General features: G+C 39.0%; 2 protein-coding genes across 16 annotated transcripts in view; one reads left to right on the top strand and one right to left on the bottom strand.

Moving 5' to 3' along the window:
- Positions 1-1,494, bottom strand: part of LOC110835440 (focadhesin) — a 49,895-nt gene extending 48,401 nt beyond the window's left edge. For 3 of the 10 annotated variants that reach the window (XR_002544905.2, XR_002544906.2, XM_022075651.2), the window contains exon 1: positions 1,210-1,493. The gene's annotated coding sequence lies outside the window, so the exon portion shown is untranslated. Of the gene's footprint in view, positions 1-146; positions 513-554; positions 653-697; positions 894-1,209 lie in introns of those variants that run through there. The other 7 variants (XM_022075650.2, XM_022075646.2, XR_002544907.2 and 4 more) reach the window with 6 other exon arrangements.
- Positions 1,495-3,637: 2,143 nt separating this feature from the next.
- On the top strand, positions 3,638-19,442 carry LOC110835442 (uncharacterized). Of its 6 annotated transcripts, none has more exons than XM_022075653.2 (10): positions 3,638-4,092; positions 5,055-5,123; positions 8,072-8,311; positions 8,515-8,630; positions 10,113-10,223; positions 11,113-11,190; positions 13,365-13,465; positions 13,925-14,075; positions 14,597-14,755; positions 17,079-19,442. In XM_022075653.2, the coding sequence occupies exons 1-10, from the start codon at positions 4,056-4,058 to the stop codon at positions 17,919-17,921; spliced, it is 1,905 nt and encodes a 634-aa protein (XP_021931345.2). In that variant the 5' UTR covers positions 3,638-4,055; the 3' UTR covers positions 17,922-19,442. The 6 variants fall into 6 exon arrangements, with proteins under 6 accessions (XP_021931345.2, XP_021931349.2, XP_021931350.2 ...); XM_022075657.2 differs by lacking the exon at positions 3,638-4,092 and adding an exon at positions 4,224-4,325; XM_022075658.2 differs by lacking the exons at positions 3,638-4,092; positions 5,055-5,123 and adding an exon at positions 7,172-7,271.
- The last annotated feature ends 688 nt before the right edge of the window (positions 19,443-20,130 follow it).

The raw sequence follows: 20,130 nt of genomic DNA, 5'->3' as shown, positions 1-20,130 counted from the left end.
CATTATTCCTAGCACACAGTAAGAATCAAACATAACCTTAATTTTAATATTACTACTTCCAAAACAAACTTCTTGCAGGAACTGTTAAATGTAGGGTTAAGAAATCTGTTGCCTTTCACCACGCCCCAGATATCTTTGGGACCTACCCAGCTAATCTGTAGGTGCTCAGGACAGTTTCCCCAGCAGTACTGGCAGCTCAGTGAGATGATTATCACATTCAATGAATGCCAAGATTTAAGTAAGTGTAGAAACCTAGTTACATCCTCCCACTTTATAAGGTTAGGCACCCTAAACCACCAGCAAAGTTATTTATGAAAATAGCACCTTCATTATACACACAGAAACTTGAATGTGTTATAGTCAAATGTTTGACATGAAGAAGTTTCCTTGCCTCATTCAATGCTTCTTACAAGAATTCACTGCCTGATTCTTTCAAATGCCCATTTTCCTTTAATTAGATGCATATTTTAACTTTAGAAATCCCTAAACTGTGGAACCATGACATCCTCAGACCTTATCATATCCTACAATGAATTCAAAGGCAGCACCCTGACCTTAAAGAAATATTCAAAGTCCTGTGGAAATCCATAAAACACTCACTAATGACAGCATGGTATCAACTGAATACACTGGGCCATTGTGACAACTTATTTGGTCTCAAGGAGAATTAACTTGGTCTACTGCACCACCATAGTACCTGAACTATGTGAGAATATATTACTACCCACTCTAAACTAAACAAACATAACATGGCAGTTGAGTGAACATGAAGTGGACACTGGTGCCTTGCACAACTTGACAGAGGAAATGAATGTAGAGATCAGTAACCAGTTATACTACTACTACTACTCGCAATACAGTGTGTTTAAAAATGTCAATTCCGATTACTGATAAACCAGAATATTTCAGTCAGTAATATTTGACAACCAGAATCTGATTCTGGGCTGGTTAGAATTTTATTTGCACCACGACAAATGGTAGCTCTGAATTTCATGTCTATGTTCGTTTATTCATACACAGAGCTACCGATATCAGAAACGCATGTAGAAACACCCAAACACTTAGATATAATCTCTGCTGTAGGCTAAACCTAACCTTGTCATTTTAGGTTACCTACCATACCTCAATCTTTGCCACATACCCCGAAGTGAAAAATAGAATAGAATCAAATAAATTTGCAACTCAAACGTAGAGACAATAAATACTTACATCCGGAGTAAATTTTTGTATCAATATTGGTTACCAGTGATGGGCGCAATCTAACAGTTCCATCGAATCAAACTATCGAATAGTCATAATTTAAAAACAATACATTTAGTTACAGAAATCGGACAATCTAGGTAAGATTTCTAGTTCCCTTAGTGGTTAGAAAGACGAAGTCTGTTTTCTAGGATAGTGGCTTAGAGCCGCATAGTACAGTCTCGTTGAAACTGAAGAACGTTCACTGATAATTGCTGCCAACATCGCCATGATGATGAACGTAAATACCGAACTGTGAGCATGGATACCATGTATGAGCTTCGGTCATTTTCCACCAACCTAAATTGCTGCTGTGTTGCCGGGAGGGAGGGGGGGGGGGGTTAACTAACATGTGTAGTTACCGTTGTTACCGACTGGCCAACTTACTTCTGGAGCCGAGCTCTTGCTCAGAAGCCAACATTCGCTCAGTCACTCAAGAAATTTTCAACATTTTATAGCAGCCGAAGGTTCATTACTGTGTTCACAAGATCCCGTCACTGGTGCCTGAGCCAAAAGAATCTGGTCCATATCACCCCATCCTATTTCTCCAAGATCCATTTTAATATTATCCGCACACCTTCATCTAGGTCTTCCTAGTGGTCTCTTTCCTTCTGGTTTTCCCACCAAAACTTTGTGTTCATATCGTCGCATCCAACTGACAAATAAATTGTTTTCACAATAGTTTTTCGATAGATGCGGACAGATGTCAGAATAATACGTGTGTGACGTCACATGCACGTGTGTTGCCAATATTGAGTAAATAATCAATGTTTGTGTAATCCATGTTTAACATACTTGATTAACCATTATACAATCTATGAAAACATGAAACTTTATTATCTGCTATTTGGCTGTACTCCTTGCTGGCCTATTTAGGGACTCCAGACGGGCTTGACACTCTTCCATTAGACGTTTTAGAGGGCCTACTTTCGTCCGACCTTGTCTCACAGCCCTTTCTACTTACTGCCCATTTGTGGGACTCCAAATCTGACCCACCGATGTCCGTTCGGGATAAGACTGCTCGATGAAAGGGGCTCGCCGAAGTACCGATTCCTTTCTTCATACACCCACTGTATGACACAAAATCTCTATCTTAATTTATTAGTGTGGACCGCGCACTAAGACGAGATTAAATGCGCTAAACACCTGACATTCAGGGCCGGACTTACGAATAAAATAAGTAAAATATAGCTTACTTATTTTATTAGTAAGTCCGGTTCCGCATGACTCACTGCCAAACGCTACAAAGTTTCACACATACGAGTCAAATATCGCTCTATATAACTGGATACTGGGAACGACCCGTTCTTCAAGTGCCTGAGCACTGCGGGTCCCAACTTTTCGTTGGCTTGATCTATTACACAGTTGGTAGCACTCCTTGGACGATGGATCGGCCCGTCCCAAGGCCTCTACCTGTACACAGGACAGCACGACACAGAAAAACGCGGGAAAACATCGATGGCTTGAGTGGGATTCGAACCCACGGTCCCAGCGACCAAGCGACACAAGGCCACTGCGGACCCCGTATATTCAAATGGGCAAAAATATTTTGTTTTTCATCGTCTATGGTCAGCTTGACCGTCGTGACCCCTTTTCTGGGTTTTCTTGTGAAAGTATCACGGTGGTTTCGCCTTGCCTTCCGTGGCCAGTCTTTATCCATCAGACTGGAAGAGAAAGGTCGAGGACAAACATCCATGCCTTGAGTGAGACTCGAACCCACGCTCGCAGCAGTCAGGCGCACGAGGACCATGCCTCAGATCGCGTGACCACTGCGCCACCCCCAAAATAATTGCATTGTGTTTATTTTAACTCACCGTCGCCATTGTTATACTAATCGTTTTCAGTAATCATCGGTTGTGATCACCACCAGCAATCATCAGATATTTAACATGGCTACACATGTGTCTAGAGAAATTTTTCTGTCGCAAGTTTTGTTTGAAACTCTCCCGGCTTATAAATGTCTTGTGTGTACGGTCCACAGATGACGAGAAAATCCCTGCAGCGGGAAATCGTTTCTGTTGCGGTGCGCGGGGAATGTTTATTATCAGCTGGACTAGAGGGCTGCTATTGGTGGGAAGTGCGATACGTCAGAGTTTTACGCTACTATACAGACTGAAAACATCAAGCCGTTAAGAGTAGCGTGTAGTGAGTGCACCTCTATGTATTCTGTGGGTGTTGCGATAATATTCTAGATTAAATCGCTGTGCCACTGTGAGGTAATCTTAAAGCTGTACCCATTAGAACACACGAAAGTCTGTTGTCTGTTGTTCGTTCAGTGGTTGTGGAATGAATGCTTTTAGGACGGGTCGTCACTCACCGTGAAATCTTGCGCATGCGCATATATCGCATTCCTAGCAGGGATATTCTCCTGGTCTGCGGACTGTACCAACGTTGCTGGTATTCGGGAGCGTTGTATCAACGGTTACGTACATCAAAAGGTTAACTGGCTCCAGGTAACATTGAATGCCCAATTATTAATGGATCATACGTCTGGAGTCAATGAAGGTTAGACATTGTGTGACGGTGCTTAACAACGCACATCATAACATAACAATTGTTTATCAGAATTTGATTTTATGGACTGCTGTCAACTGTTTTTTTTTATCTTTGTTGTTGAAGAACGACTGTAATTTCGTGTCATTGTTTGACTTACTAACAATCACCTGACTGAACTGTAGTAACATCAACATTTAATCCCCTGTCCGTTGCTTGGTTACGCCTGTTTACTGAGTGGAATGGTTTGTTCTTGTTAAATTTACAAACTTTTAAAAAGTGAACAAAATATTACGTCTTAAGAAGGATATCACACGTCAAAAATGAAATCGGAAAATGCTAGGTGTTGCACATGTAAAGGTAAGGTATTTTCTTATTCGTTTACGATCTAAGGAGGATTATAATTCAGGATATTTTTTTAATTACTAGCAAACATCTGGTTTAGTTATTGTAGACACAACAGTTGCCAGTCATTGCTGTGGTTACGTCTATGTTTGGTTTGCCAACGAGTCAGTAAAAATAAAAATAAAAATGTAAAATGGCATTCTCGTCGAGAAAGTGTTTTAATGCCATCAGAAGTAACACGAGTGATGGTAAAGTACTGGTTTTATTCCCATCTTGCTTATTAGCTTATACTTTCAGAAGGATTATAATTTCGTATCAGTGTAAGAAGTAGGATTTAAGCTTTTCGCGGTGGTATGTCTGAAGATGGCTGTCTTCTGGCTTGTGGTCCGGTGTAGTCTAGTAGAAGTTTACTAATGTTTCAGAAGTCATCCATATAACATAACATTTTTATATCTGTATTAAATGATCCATAATCCAACAAAAATAAATTCTGAGAACAGGTTTCACTTGAAGTTTCAATTTCGATTAAGAGTACTTTCAAGATATCCTAAAACTAATCGAAGTGTTTTATTTTCGAAGATTCAAATTTGCTGTTTTACAGTAAATTGAGAATAAAGCAAAGAGAAACAGCCAGATCTTAACTTCAAGGCTGTTTTAACCATCTTTGTGTCTTCTTTCCCTAGACTAATGCCGGTCCATACTGGATTTTAGAACTCTTCATAGATAATAATAAATATTGAGAGTATAATTAAATTCAATTCAATTCATTTATTAAAGTGCTTGACAACAGCCAAAAAGGCCAATAACAGCCAAGCACTAACAATAATATTGATTATATTAATAACTTTTAATAATTCCGATAAGTGATACGGTTTGGTTGCTTTTAAAATCTTCAATTTATATTGTATTTTAGAAACAATCTTCGTTAGACCAAAAACACTTTAGGTCATGCCTGTAATTATAATATTTTGTTACAGGCAGAAAAGGAATGTCCCCCTCTCCATCCTTAGAAGATTTCGAGGTGTTAAGAATTTTGGGAGTTGGCGGTAAGTACAAATTCTGTGAGTTTCTCTGCTTTTACAATTGTCGAAGCAGCTGCTTCAGAAGTAAGAAAAATTAATCTCGCTATGAGTTCCCAGGACACATGCTTGTGTAACTACAGACATTTTAAAGATGTTCGTCATCGGTTACAACTGTTACTACACAAAAACATTTCTAATTATGAAAAATTTATACTAAATAAAGCAAAGCGTAATGTACGCGTTTGGGGGGTAAGCTAGTATGGCTCCTATTAGTTCTTAACCTCGACACTAGGTAGGGATGATTGGTCACGAGTCTAGCCCTGACCGCCCTTTACTACCGACAACCATGGAATAGGATGCTCGTTGGAACCCAGAGCCGGTCTGGACGCACAGGCTACAGGAAAATTCTGTCGGAGATCGAACATCGGTGTTGTCAGTATACAACACATACTGACTGAGCTACTCCCTGCTCCTATTAAAAATAGTTTTTTTATGATAATCTTCTTAAACTCAGAGCAAAATCTTGATGTCCGATTGAAATTAATCATCAGAATATTCGTCGACTTACCTCAAGGCGACATCTTCGCTGTGCTTTGTTTCCCCAGACTAATGCCGGTCCATTGTGGATTTTAGAACTTTTCTTGTTTCAAGAAGTAGCCAGTGGTTGAAGATGACTGGAAACAGCGCAGAATATTTTTATTCCTAAACGAAGGCGATTGAAATATTCTGCGAACATTCCTTTGATAGCTGACAGTGTTTTGAATGTATCCTTAGTAAAACGGATTCACAAAAGCGAACCCTTATAAATGCTTAATCATTATCCTACGAATTTCTCACTAATCCTGCAGGTGACGTCACGTCTGCTTAATATTTTAGTAGCTGGGAGAAATCTCAGCATCAAACGCGTGGAACCATACTTATACTGTTTACCTTCATCATGAATGCATTTAAGGACATTGTCAACAATTCAGTTCTTAAGCAGACACACATTGAGACCAGTATTTTATCACTGTCTTCCTAGCACATGTTAATGTTTACTGCAGCTGAAAATGTAGTGATGCAGGGCGACAGAATAGAAAAGACAGCCCAACATTCGTAGGAAATTTTGATATCCTGTCAGAATGATATTCCTAACGAAATCAAGAGCAGATTAAATTCAGGGAATGCTTGCTACCATTCAGTCAAAAATCTTTTGTCCTCCCATCTCATAAAAAAAATAGATTCAAATTTGAAAAAGTGTAATTTTGAAAATATGGGCGCGAAAGTTAGTGTGTCACCTTGAAGAAGAAACAGGCTGAGGATTTTTGAGAACAGAGTGTTGAGGAAGATATCTGGACCTAAGAGGGAGAGGGCGGATCATCGAGAAAATTGCGTGATGAGCTTCAAGCCCTGTACTCCTCACCTGATGTTGTTAGGGTGATTAAATCGTGGAGGATGGGATGGGCAGGACATGCTGCACGCATAGGGGAGGGGAGGGGAGGGGTGTTAACAAGGTATTGCTTGGGAGGCCTAAATGAAGAAGACCTCTTGGAAGACCTGGGCGTAGCTGGGAGGATAACGTTAAAATGGACCTTAGGGAGATTGGAATCGATGGAGCGAAATGGATGCAGCTGGCTCAGGGTAGAGTCCGGTGGCTGGATTTTGTGAACACGGTAATGAACCTTAGGGCTCCATAAAGAAAGTTAGCTGTTCTTTGACATTCCGAGTACACAATCAACTTTTCAAAGAATTTTCTGCTCCATAGGGTGAGTAAATGAAGGTTTCAGAACGTGTTATTCGACCATTTACTTAATATATCTTGGGAAAGGAGGGTTGGCACCTCCAGCCGAATAAATTAGTAACTGCCTTAGAAAACGAACTTTACAAGGGAATGGTCCGGTTGGTCATGTTGAAACCTCACCTTAAATTTTGCTCGTCTAAAGAGCCCATCTAGTAATGATTGTACACAAAATTTCAGCTGTTGATAAGCTGTGCAAGGGTGCGAAAAAAATTGCTCAAAATTCGAATGTATATTTAAAATTCGCGCCATCGCGCATGCGTCTGACGGCAGTGCTGCCTAGCAGTGGCGCGGTATTCACCGGTACATTGCAACGGAGAGCGTGGGTTAGGCGCTGGTGAGAAGGCAGTGAAAGACTTCAGAAATGTCACACACACATGTAGTTTACTGAATAAGTACGTACATAGGAACCTTCTATCTATATAATACGCAGGTGTTCTATATGGTGCTTTGTAGAGACAATGTACTCAAACAAAAGACTGTTCACTCATCCATGGCCTACTATTTACATGTACTAATATACAACGCAGGAAAACAGGTGTTTCACTACATTAAATCGTACTATATTCTTTAATTAAGCACATAGATAATGATTTTAATTTTTATATGCTGCTTTGTTAGACTTTCCGATAAAATCAGTTTTAATGACTACTTAAATTTTCCCGTCATTTTTGACGGGTATTTATCTGGTATATTTTATATTAGGTATCAAGCAGAGCTCGCAGAATGAGTACGAAAAAATAATGCACTATAATTGTGACAGAAATGTGAAGCAACGATAGAATGTTTGAAGCATATATTCACGAACATCAAATTAAAGGTTTATTTGCACATTTCTCTACACGGAAAAATGCTCATACATACTGTTTAAACTTCACTTCATAGCATGCACATAACGCATTATTAAGAGTGTATTACTTTATACTATTGTGAATGTGAGCATTTATGACAGTGAATTTTTGTGTGGGCTTTTATCATGTGCGCATTTATCTGGTCACCCTCGAAATTACATGTTCTAATCATTCAAAACCACATGTGGAATATATATATTGACAAGTTTTACTTTAATCATGAAATTTTAGTATTGTACAACACTTATTAACCTTTATGAATGGAGAGTTTACAAATGTGAGATCCCTTTGTTGAGCAGATATCAAGGTGAAACATAACTGAGATGCTGTTAATATTGTTACAGGATGGGGTACAGTGTATCTTGTCCGTAAGAAGAATGGTGTTCACCGAGGAAGATTGTTTGCAATGAAAGAACTGCCAAGGCAATTGGATGTAGAAACGTGGATGGGTGATTCAATGTTCAAGAATTATATGGAACTGTGTAAAACGGAGCGTAAAGTGTGTGAAAGAGTACGTAATGCCCCATTTTTGGTCACATCTTATTGCACTTTTGAGACAGAAGATAATCTGTATCTGGTGATGGGTGAGTACATAAAAAATTGTATTTGTGTTCGGAAGAGCATCCCAAATGTGGGAGAAATCTCTTCCCCTTGCTAAGCTATCTGTCAGTGTACAGTCTTCTTCATTTTTACTTTGCAGTAACACTGATGTAAAATTCATTATATGACACACTAGCATTCACTGGGCTGTAGTAGTGGTAATAAGGTCATGTTGTTATTGTTACAGAGTACATGGAAGGTGGAGACTTGTACACATTTTTAATGAAGCGAATTACCCTTACAGAAGATGAGGTTAGATTTTATCTCGCTGAAATTATCCTGGCTGTAGAGAAGCTGCATGAGGTAAGCACTTTTGTTACATTGCAGTCCTAGCCAATAAATTGCATTTAGAGCAGTATAAAACCTAAAGTATTTAATTGATTATTTATATGGTTACAGAATTTTTCAGTTTTATTCAGTACTTTATTTCCTTACTACAAATCAGGTTATTTTTAATTTCTGGAAGAAATGTCTAAGGTGAAGTCAAAGAGTAATTTTATCTATCCCAGAATTTCTACCTATTTCTTTTGAACAAAGTTATCAGGTTTAATTTCTAATTTTCTTATATATAAAATAATTTGCTACCACACATTTGTATTTTTCACTTTACAACAAAAATATTAAGCTATCCTAGTGCCATAAGAAGTTAGCTACTGTGGCATTCTATTCCATTCTTCTTCTTAACACTAAATACAAAAAACCGAGGAGTTTTCAGATGTGGTGTGAGGTAACACAGTTTGAAGATGGCTGCTTCTGAAACACCGTCATTGTGTCTGTTCACTCCTCTGAAACATTCATCACATTTTCTTCGTAACAAAGCATGCTCTGTCACAACACAGTTAAATTAGTAGTTGCCACCACATGCATCAGTGGTGAGACATAACAAATGTATGTCTATGTCCCTGCCAGTTTTGTCTTATATTACATTTACTAACCTTGCTGGATTTGTGGTTGATCCTAGCCTTCAAAGTTAGGAAATCATCACATGGTGGAATAGATAACAGGAAATTGTCTCTTCTTATGAAGGAAACAAATTCACACATCTGGGTTATTGCAGTGTACAGATTAGGTGACATCTCTGTATCATTCCACATTTGAGTTTGGGGTTACCTGTCTCACCATTAACATCGTCCTGATAATGGAGGCAGCAGCGAACTTTGAAACATTAGTAAACTTCTAATAGACTACATGGTGCTACAGTCCATAAGACAACCATCTTCATGTTCACCACGAGAACCTCAAATCCTAATCACAGTTACCATCCATCAGAATCCATAATTATTATCTGCATTACAAAACTAAAAAGAGGAATTATTTTAGAGATATTAAATCTGCCTTGTTCAGGAGTTCCCACCTCAGCCACAAGATCACAGCATCTCAATGTGTACCTCACAACTTTCCTCATCTGTCATTTTGTTATCGTTGCTCATACAATATTCAAAGTTATGATTTGGAAGTCATGCAAAACAGCATAACCTCCACATGAGATTTCACCCAAATCTGCCCAGTGGTTATCGTGTTGAATCTATTGGACAGATGGACAGACACGACTAGCCCACAATACATTCTTCCTGTGTGCACACCATGCAAAGAAAGCATAACAACATTCATTAGCCTAGCAATATTTAATTAATGTAATCAGTAACAATGCATAGGACAACTTCGAGTAATATATGGCAGAAAAGCAAAATACTGGATCTTCATCTCACTGCCATAATAAGAATGGAAACTTGCAACCTGTCTCACCTTTTTTCATAACTATGTAGTGAATTTTATTTCTTTCAGATGGGAGTCATACATCGTGATCTGAAACCAGATAACATCCTGATGGATTCTAGTGGTCATATTGCAATTGCAGACTATGGGTTATGTAAGGAGATTCCTCATCATGGGAAGGTAAATGTAATATCCGTCTTATCGGTTGGTGAGTCTGCCTACAGGAACACACAGGTTGGAAATGTAGGAGCTGTGTTCCACTGTCTGTCAGACAGTACTCTTTCTTTATTTGAGGAACGTCAGAGACCTCTAGAACATTCATAAACTTCTACCAGAATACATCACACTACAACACAGAAGACATCCATCTTTGGACCACTCATATTCAGAGTTTTTTTGTAACAAGATTAAAGGAATTATATATGTAACAGAAATCAGAAGTTATTTACATTTCAGGGAGTGAACTCAGAAATGCAGAAACTTATTACTAATAGAATTTCCATTTGTAATTTGCTCTTCTGGAGTTTCATAAATAGTTGCTCTGATTCAGTTCAAAATCTATTACATCCTGTCTAGTATACAGAATATTAATTATATACGCTATGTAAACTTGTGTCTTAATTTGACAAAGGAACACAAATTTTTGTGTAGAAACAGGTCAATACTGAAAAGTAAGAGGGATAAAGTAAGGGGTCAATTTGGATGTTATTTAACAATGAACTTTGCGGTTCATACAGCTTGCCAAGTGTTGTTAGGACAGTGAAATTAAGGACATTACTTGCAGTGAGCCTGACATGTAAGGAGAGAGGAAATGCTACAGATATATTAATGGGAAATCTTCTTGCAAATTGTCAACCTGGAAGACCAAGTAGGAGATGGGAATACAGCATTAAGAGAAATCTCAGAAAACTAGGTTGTGAAGGAATTAGATGAACGTAGTTGGCTACACATTGTGTCCAATAATTATCTTTGGTATTAGCCATGCTGAAAGTTTGGTCTACTACCAGAGAGTTAGTACTAGTTTCTTTGTATCTCAAATTCCTTTTTAAAGTGTTGCTTTCATTAACAGGACAAACGTGCATATACAGTGTGTGGGACTAATTTATATATGGCACCTGAAGTGATCAAGGGCATGGGATATAGCAAGGTAAGTATCTTAAACTCTGACAGTACAATTATAATGATTTCATTCTTTTATACAACTGAACCAGAAATATGTAAACAAATGAGGCATCTGTAGGATGTGTAGTTTTCATGGTGGTGAGTCTGAAGATGGTTGTCTTGTGGGTTGTTGTGCCGTGTATCTGGCAGAAGTTTACTGACGTTTCAGAAGTCCTTGCTGCCTCCATCATCAGAACCTGTCATGGAAGCCCATCATTCATTCTCTCAAAGTATCCCATAGAACATTGCCAGTCCCACCTGGGCCACTAAGCCACTACTCTGCCCTTTTAAGGGCACATCCGGCCCCAGAAAGTGCTCATGTCCACCCACCTCCCATATATTTGGTGATCCACCGGCTGGACTCCGAGGGGCCCTTAAAAGGGCCGGTATCTTGCACCACTCTCTTTTTCCTTCTCTCCATCTCTCTCACACTGTGACATGCCCCAAGCTAATATTGGTTCCCATGCTCACGCCTGATTCTAACACCAGTCCCCACTTGTTAGGTTTAGGGTCATCGTTGACTGTCAGTTTCCTATAACTCTAGCATTTCCACTTGTGCGGCTTACTCGTCATCCTCATGCAAGGACCTCTGTAACTTCGGTAAACTTCTGCCAGACTACACGGCACAGCAACCCAGGAGACAACCTTCTTCAGACTCACCGCCATGAAAACCTGAGGTTCCATAAAGAAAGTAGTCTATTCTTTGACAAACCAAATATACAATAGTACCTGAGAGGTGCAGAAATTTAAAATAAGTTTTCTTTGTCCTTGTCACTTTGCCCCAGAGAAGAAAGTAGCTGTGAGTTTATATTTTTGCTGCATTATTTCCAAAAGGAGAAGGAATAAATATGTTTATGAGTTAGACATAGATTGTGCATAATAGTTTAAATGTTGTATATAAACAGCTTTTGAACTAAAGTAAAGAGAAACATATGCAGTAACTTGTAATAAGTACTGCTGCAATCATAGCAGTTTAAGAGGTATGAATTAATGAAACTCTCAAAGAGTACATGTACTTTCACAAATAAACTTTGAGAAACTGTGCTTGTTAGCTTTGCCCTATCTGAATACACGTAACATTTCAAGAGTCACTGATGTTAAGTATTCTGACTTCACTGCTGATGTCATTTAACGTAAAATGAGATCTTAAAGTTCTGACCCAGCACTTGTGAGAAAAACTAAGAATACTCAGTAGTCTCTGTGTCTGACTAGAAATCAAACTGTGTTAATTGTCTGAACTGGATAAATGAAGAGAGAGTATTTATCATACATAGAAATGTTCCATATTAAGGGTATTTCTAAGAAGATACTACTTTTAATAGTGTCTATGTTCAGTATTCTTAAGAATTTGACATTGACATAAGACATTTTCAACATTTGCACCATCAGTGTCCAGAACCATCTGCTGCCATTACTGGAAATTGGCACAATTGCAGCTAGGGTTTCTTCACTGATGCTGATTCATCCAACAATGTGTTCATAGTGTGTGTTTACTGCCCCCCTGACACACCACACACATGCATGCACACACACACACTTACTCACTCACTCACAACTGTTTGCTCACATAGCCATTCAAATGAAAATGGAACTCAATACTAAAGCATCTATTTCAGAGAAATGCTGCAATGTCCTCAAGAAGCATCTGGATTTATTAGCCTCAGGAAGAGCTTGCTGCCTTTGAATTCTGTATGAAAACAGTTTCATATCTTCTTATGTTAGTCTGTGTGTTGATATTGCTCCCAAGACGAGTTCTTGAGAAAGATTTTACTTGCTATACGTGGTAAATGTTTTCTGGTGTTTTAACAGACTTATTCTTACTGATAACAACCTTCTTATTGTTGACAGCACTCCCAGGCACTTGGATCTTGAACTAATATGTTTATTCCAGACCCGCTTTGTGCTTTCCTGCCTTAAAATTTGACATAAATTTGTACTGAAACATGATAACACTAGCAGTCTGGTAAAATCTTTTCACTGAAAACACATGTTCTGTTGTGTACTCCATCTTGATCACTGCTAATTCATGACATTGCTACAAGGGCAGAACATTTTTCCACGACTACTGAGACTGTTATTTGTGTGTGTGTGTGGGGGGGGGGGGGTGAAGAAATTAAAATGACTGATTACTGCTGTTGACCCTAATTTAAATTGTTGCAGGCTGTCGACTGGTGGAGTACGGGCATAATAGCGTACGAGATGCTGTTTGGATTCACACCTTTTGAGGTTGAAGGAGAAGCGATTCATAAGTTCACAAACTTGTAAGTCTGTTGTGTTAGGAAGAGACCTGACGTGTTCCATGTGAACATTATATTCCCTTGAACAAAGTTCTGTTAGTTCTATACAAATAAGTTCATGGCTAACACAAGACTGTCTGTTTTAATGCCAATGAATTAGGTGCATATATTTCTAACTATGGAGAATTAACCTTAGAAAATGAAACAGAATACAAGCACTATCATCACTACAGCCATGCAGGAAGCAAGACTGTTGTGCAGCATTCATTGAACAAAAGGGTTCCGAAACCTGAAAAACATAACATGTTTAACATGAACCATCTTCCCTATCCATTATATGACCTATGTTGAACATATCTATGAAAATTAGATAATTATCAGGCTTTTTATATGTTTGAGAGGCGTTATAAACACTAATTGTGAATGAATATTTAATTCATATGTTTTTAATGGCAAATACAAGAATGAACTTTCCTTTTGCAGTCGTATACTGAAACAGAGAATAAGAATTCCACAACAATATTCCCCAGAAGTAACAGATTTTATCAGAAAATTATTAAGGAAGGATCCCAAGAGACGGTTAGGTGGAGGGAGAGATGATGCTGTGGAGATCAAGAGGCATCCCTTCTTTGCTGTAAGTCCTTTCCTAATATTTGTTACCATACAGTAATGTATGTAAATGTTTTAGTTCTGAACTCTGCCTTGTCCGTGTAACATACCAAGAACATTAAGTGCAATGTCAGCATGCAGTTGGAGACTTTTGACACTATTTATAAATGATTTGATTATTTTAAAAATTCAGTAAGTGGAAAGTGATTTACATCTCCAGGACAACAACTTGTGTGTAACAAATGCCATAACGCTATCAGTAGTTACACAGTACAATCACAAATAAGTTTAAAAAGATATGTGGAATGTACTGTCAGATCATAATTTCAGAAGTAACTTTTTAGTAAATGCCTTGAATTTGCCATGAACTTTTTGAAACCTCACTAGAATGATTAGATGTCCTCAAACATTTGTCCCAGTAAATGTAGCTTTCTACATGACTGAAGGGTATTTTAAACTCAGGTGTTCTCACTTCTACCTTGCCACACTTTACTCTTCAATCTATATTCTGGTCCATACCATTAATGTTTGTGTTTCATCCTACAGGGCATCAACTGGACAGACATAGCACAGAAAACTGTACCTGTGCCATACATGCCACTGCTTGTTAATGAGAACACTACCAGCATCAGTCAGGACCTTTCAGACACGGAGCTTTTCCATCAGACAGAAGTCTCTCAGTCGATGAGTGACAAATCTTTAGAGGTCAGAACAAGTACAATGATGCTTTAGTATGTGATGCATAAGAACAGGGTTGATTTATTTCTGGTGCTTGCACTACCATAATAACAGGTGTTAGCCTTGAAGGTCTTATAGTAATTAAGAATGTTGTGGTTATCCTTTTTCCTTTATATGCACTGGGACTGATACAGTGCATGCATTAAGATGAAATATTCAGACTGCCATACTTATGGAGAAGATTTGTGACCATAAGCATAAGTTATTGCCAAAATAATGGTTACAATGTTGTGTTGCGGGTAATAGCAGTAACATGAGGGTTAACTTCTTGAAATATATGATGTGACTGAGGAAAGGGACTTCTTTCTCCCAAAAACCATTGTATTATGGATAACTGTATTGATCAGTGTATCTTTGACAAACTTTGAAGCATGTTGGGTCATGCCACAGCTCTGACAGTTGCCAGTTTATTGCTGCAGGGGCCCAGGTTGGTACCCAGGGTAGCCCTTGTGGGATTTGTGGTGGACAAAGTGGTATGGGGAAAGGTCCTTTGTATAGTTTATTTGGTTTCCCCCGTCAGTATTATTGCGCTGCTACTGCATATTCACTTGCGTATCATCTGGGGGCTGGGTAGTGGACATGTTAGGAGCCACTACATTTCCATAGAGAGTCTCTGCCCTTTGCACCAATAAAATCAAAAGTTAAAACAAAAAAATGGCCCATAGGTTGACTCCAGTGTGTAGTTCACACGTATTTAATATTTTGTTGGAATTACCAGACAAGGAAGTTAAAAATATGTAGTATTTTTATCTGTATTAAGTTCTATGAAGAACTTGGGCTTGTATTACTTTTCATGGAGAGATAATTATTGTTATTGTTGGTTGGCTTCACTTATTATTTATTATTGTAAATAGGTTAAATTTTTAAGGGAAAACTTGTGTAAAAATTATTTTGAGCATACTGTTTTCTGAATTTTCAATAATATAATGATTTGTCATTTCCTCAGCGCCTTCCCGTGTCCTCCTCAAATATTACGAGTTTGTTGGAAAAATTTGATAGTGCCCATTACTAGAATTACTAGTAAGCCAGGATAGCTCAGTCAGTATCATTATGGACTATGGGCTGGATGACCAGATTTCAATCCCCAGCAGGGCCAAATTAGTTTCCTTCTAACCTCTGTGTTAAGACTGGCTCTGGGACCCATCCAGCCTCCTATCCAATGAGCACTGAGGGGTAAATAGTGTCCTGGGTGTGACATTTATTACTCACCTCCATCTAGTGCTGTGGTCATGAACAAGAACACCACTTTATCTCCCCAAGCATGTCTGTGACATGTACATACAGGGGCACGTTTACTTTACGAAATTAGTGTGTTGCTGAATGTACTTTTACCCTTCACACCTAAAGAGTACACAATACAAATTGAACCATGGAGATATTATGCATGTCATCCAAAGTGGTATTACAAATTGTTATCAACAATGAAAATTGACAGAGCAATGTAAACGAGTAGAAGCACATGTCACATTCAGTTTAACTCCTGATTTTCTTGGACCTTCTTAATTATTCTAAAGCTAAGTTGAAAACAAATGGTGGTAAAGCATTTTCATAGACTTTTCTGAGCTGGAAATGCATGAAACAAATGTTTGCTGATATGGGATTTACTACACATTTAATTTGAACAAATTTAAATTAGCCTAACCAGTTTCATACTGGGAACGACCCGTTCTTCAAGTGCCTGAGAATTGCGGGTCCTAACTTTGCGTTGGCTTGATCTATAGACATTCGGTAGGACTCCTTGGACGAGGGATCGGCCCGTCGCAAGGCCTCTACCTGTACACAGGACAGCACAACACAGAAAAACGCGGAGAAACATCAATGGCTTGAGTGGGATTCGAACCCACGGTCCCTGTGACCAAGTGGCACAAGGCCCACGACTCAGACCGCGCGGCCACTGCGGACCAACCAGTTTCATATGTGTACCAAATTCAGTGATGTGGAACTTACTACATTTCACTTGAACACATCTTAATTAGCCTACCACAGCCTTCTTTGAAGTTGAAAAATAGCTGAAAGAACTTCACCATTATACTCTGACTTCTCCAGTATCTGATGAATGCAAAATATGTAATGAGTACTTAAGTGATTTGTTACATTGAAATGCATAAAGACAGTGTCTAACAATTTTGTCTATGTATGTAATACACCATTTTATATGACAATGGTTCCTTCAATAATTTTAAAGGTCAGTTTTATAATTTTCTTATAAATACTATATTTTCCAACTTACATATTTACTTTTGTCATGGAAAGTTCTGCATTACATTTATGTGCATCTTGTATCTTACAGTCTGGAAAATGCCAACATTCTCCTGCACCTACGCAGAATTCATCAACATTATCAGTGATGCCAGCAGCAAGGGCATCGCATGGATCAGCTGTAGAAGAGACTTCCTCATTAGCTTGTACATCAAACACTGCACCAAGGATGGAATCTACCAGACTGTCACACAAGAGAAAGCGGGATAGTGAGTCACAAGGGTCCATTACATCATCTGAGAGAAATTGTCGTGTCAAACCTTCAAGTAGCATGACATTGACACAGAACGTGGATCTTACTAAACAGACACCACATAGAAAAAAGTGTCCAAGTGATGAGGAAAAATCATCATCTACTGAAACAGTACAGCCACTTATGGACCACATGACATCAATAAGATCAGCTGTAGCAGATGATCACTCAGCAGCCTGTACATCAAACACTCCACTGAATATAGAATCCACATTGTCATTTGAGAAGCATTGTTCTGTCAAGTCTTCATGTAGCATGACATTGACACAGAAGGTGCATACTTCTGAACAAAGATCACATAAGAGAGAGTGCCCAAGTGATGAGAAAACATCACCATCTACTGAAACAGTTCAGCCACACACGGATCACATGGAATCACATGGATCAGCTGTAGCAGAAGATTCATCTGCAGCATGTACATCAAACATTCCACTGAATATAGAAGCCGTATTATCGTTTAAGAGGCACTGTCCTGTCAGATCTTCATGTAGCATGACGTTAACACAGAAGGTGCATATCTCTAAACAAAAACCAGGTAAAAGAAAGTGTCCATGTGATGAGGAAAAATCAGCATCTACTGAAACAGTGCAGCCACACACGGATCACATGGATCAGCTGTAAGAGAAGATCCGACTGCAGCCTGTTCATCAAACACAGCAGCGAATACGGAATAGAAATTATCGTTTAAGAGGCACTGTCCTGTCAGATCTTCATGTAGCATGACACTGACACAGAATATGGATCTTTCTGAACATAGACCACATAGAAGAAAAGATCCAAGTGATGAAGAAAAATCACCAGCTACTTAAACAGTGCAGTCATACCGACTGTCTGAAAAATGAAGGAAGGTGAACTAGATGCCCATTTTACTGTATAACTACAGCTTTTGGGAATAACCTGAATAGAATTTTAGCAAACACTGCAAATTCCGTGTAAGATTTGAGGTTTTCACAGCGGTGAGTATGAAGATTTCTGTCTTCTGGGTTGTTGCGACGTGTAGTATGGTCGATACTGCCGCCTCCTGGTTTCTATATCACAAACCATTTCTTCACGCAAGGCATATTCGTCGCCCTGATGACAGAGGCAGTATGACCTCAGAAATGTTGGTTAACATCGACCAGACTACACAGCGCAACAACCCAGAAGACAGAAATCTTCACTGCAAATTCTATCTTCAAGATGAATGTCTTTGGGGAGATTTGGCAGAACTAGGTGGTGAATGGTAGGGACCATGGTGAATGTAAAGATGACAATCTTCTGGGATGTTGTGCCATGTATTCTGGTAGAAACTGATTAACTTTATAGGCATGACTACTGCCTGCATTATAAAAGCTATCAGTAAGCCATAGAAAATATGGATACAGGTCTGGGATGCAAGGAAGGGAAGATGTAGCCCTCATCAGGGCTGAACTGGGACTTTCAGGGAACATCACAGAAAGCACAGTTCATATTTTAAAATCCATGATCATGTTGTCTAAGCACCTGGACTTTGCAGAGATATTGCTGGTGTTCTGAAGTCGAATTTAATAGCCCATGCTTAAATTATGCTTGGCCCTGGTCGGTTTGTCTGCATGTTCCAGATGTATGTGTCATTGATGTTCCTTGACCCTAGATGGGTTGAAAGCCTATCAGATCTGCTGGTTTCTATAGCTTTTCTGCCCAAAAGTGGCTCATCCATTTTCAATAACCCCATACAGACTACCCTGTCTCCATTTCATCACCCACCAGTGCCCTTCCAACATTTCCAATCTGTTACAAGTTTACTGACATTTCAGAGGTGCTTGCTGCCTCTGTCGTCATGGCGATGATTATGCCTCGCATGAAGAAATGGTTTGTGATATAGAAACCAGCCTTAAACAGACCAGTGAGGAAGGTGAGCACTGGGCGAGGGCAGATGATAGAGTAGGAGGAAGGAGATATATCACAGCCTGGCTAGGTATGTTTGTGGAAGGGGAGGATATGTATAAAGAGAGAGATAAAATAAATAACCGTTATCAGGGCCCATTGGGGAACAGAAGAAATATCACCAGACATAAGGATATGAGGGTAGATGGAAGGAGGATAAGGAAATGAAGTATAAAGGGGAGAAAAATAGAGATGTGGACTAAATAATCAAACTTACCATTTCCCCCCCCCCCCCCCCCCCCCAATTTGGCCTGGTTGTGGTAAGCCCTGCCTCCTGTTGGCTGTTGGGTCCCTTGACCTTGCTGAAAACCTGAAAGAGAAGGGCTATATACATATATATTATATACATCTGGCAAAGAATGCATAATAATGCAAACAGTATGGGTTATGTTCTGCCAGCTCCAATTGATACTGCCAAGATCTGGATGTCCACAATCTACTCACGAGGCTTACCACCAATCTTATCACCTTGGCTCTGTTCCACAGCATCAATACACTCCTGGGCTCTCTAGCTAACAGTTATCACCCCCAAGAACATCAGTCATAAAAGATGATACGTAGTGTTGGGGATGATGATAAATGGGGACACATCAGAATTTGTAAACTGTCCTTGTTACTTGTATGTCTGAATATAAATCATAAAATACAATCAAAGTCTGAAGGTTTCTGATGATTGTGCATTATAATATGTAAAATTATTATTTTGCACTTTGTCCGCAATTAAAATTAGAAAATAAAAAAACTAAGCATTTCACAAGCTGCATTCTGCTTCTGTCTTTATGTACAAAAGGGAAAGAGGACAAAAATCCTATCTGTTGGCCCCCTACTTGAGCTTGCCTCAGACCTGGTCCAAGCTAGCAGATGGGACTTCTATCCTCTTCTCCTTCTTTATAGGAAGATCGAAGCAGAATTCAGCTTTCAAAAC

This window comes from Zootermopsis nevadensis, unplaced genomic scaffold, assembly GCF_977971745.1.
Source record: "Zootermopsis nevadensis isolate Lab colony 2312 unplaced genomic scaffold, Znev_1.0 Znev_ptg000005l, whole genome shotgun sequence".
NCBI classification, from domain to species: Eukaryota; Metazoa; Arthropoda; class Insecta; order Blattodea; family Termopsidae; genus Zootermopsis; species Zootermopsis nevadensis.
The sequence above is the reverse complement of the archived record's forward strand: the minus strand, read 5'-3'. Positions and strand labels throughout refer to the sequence as shown.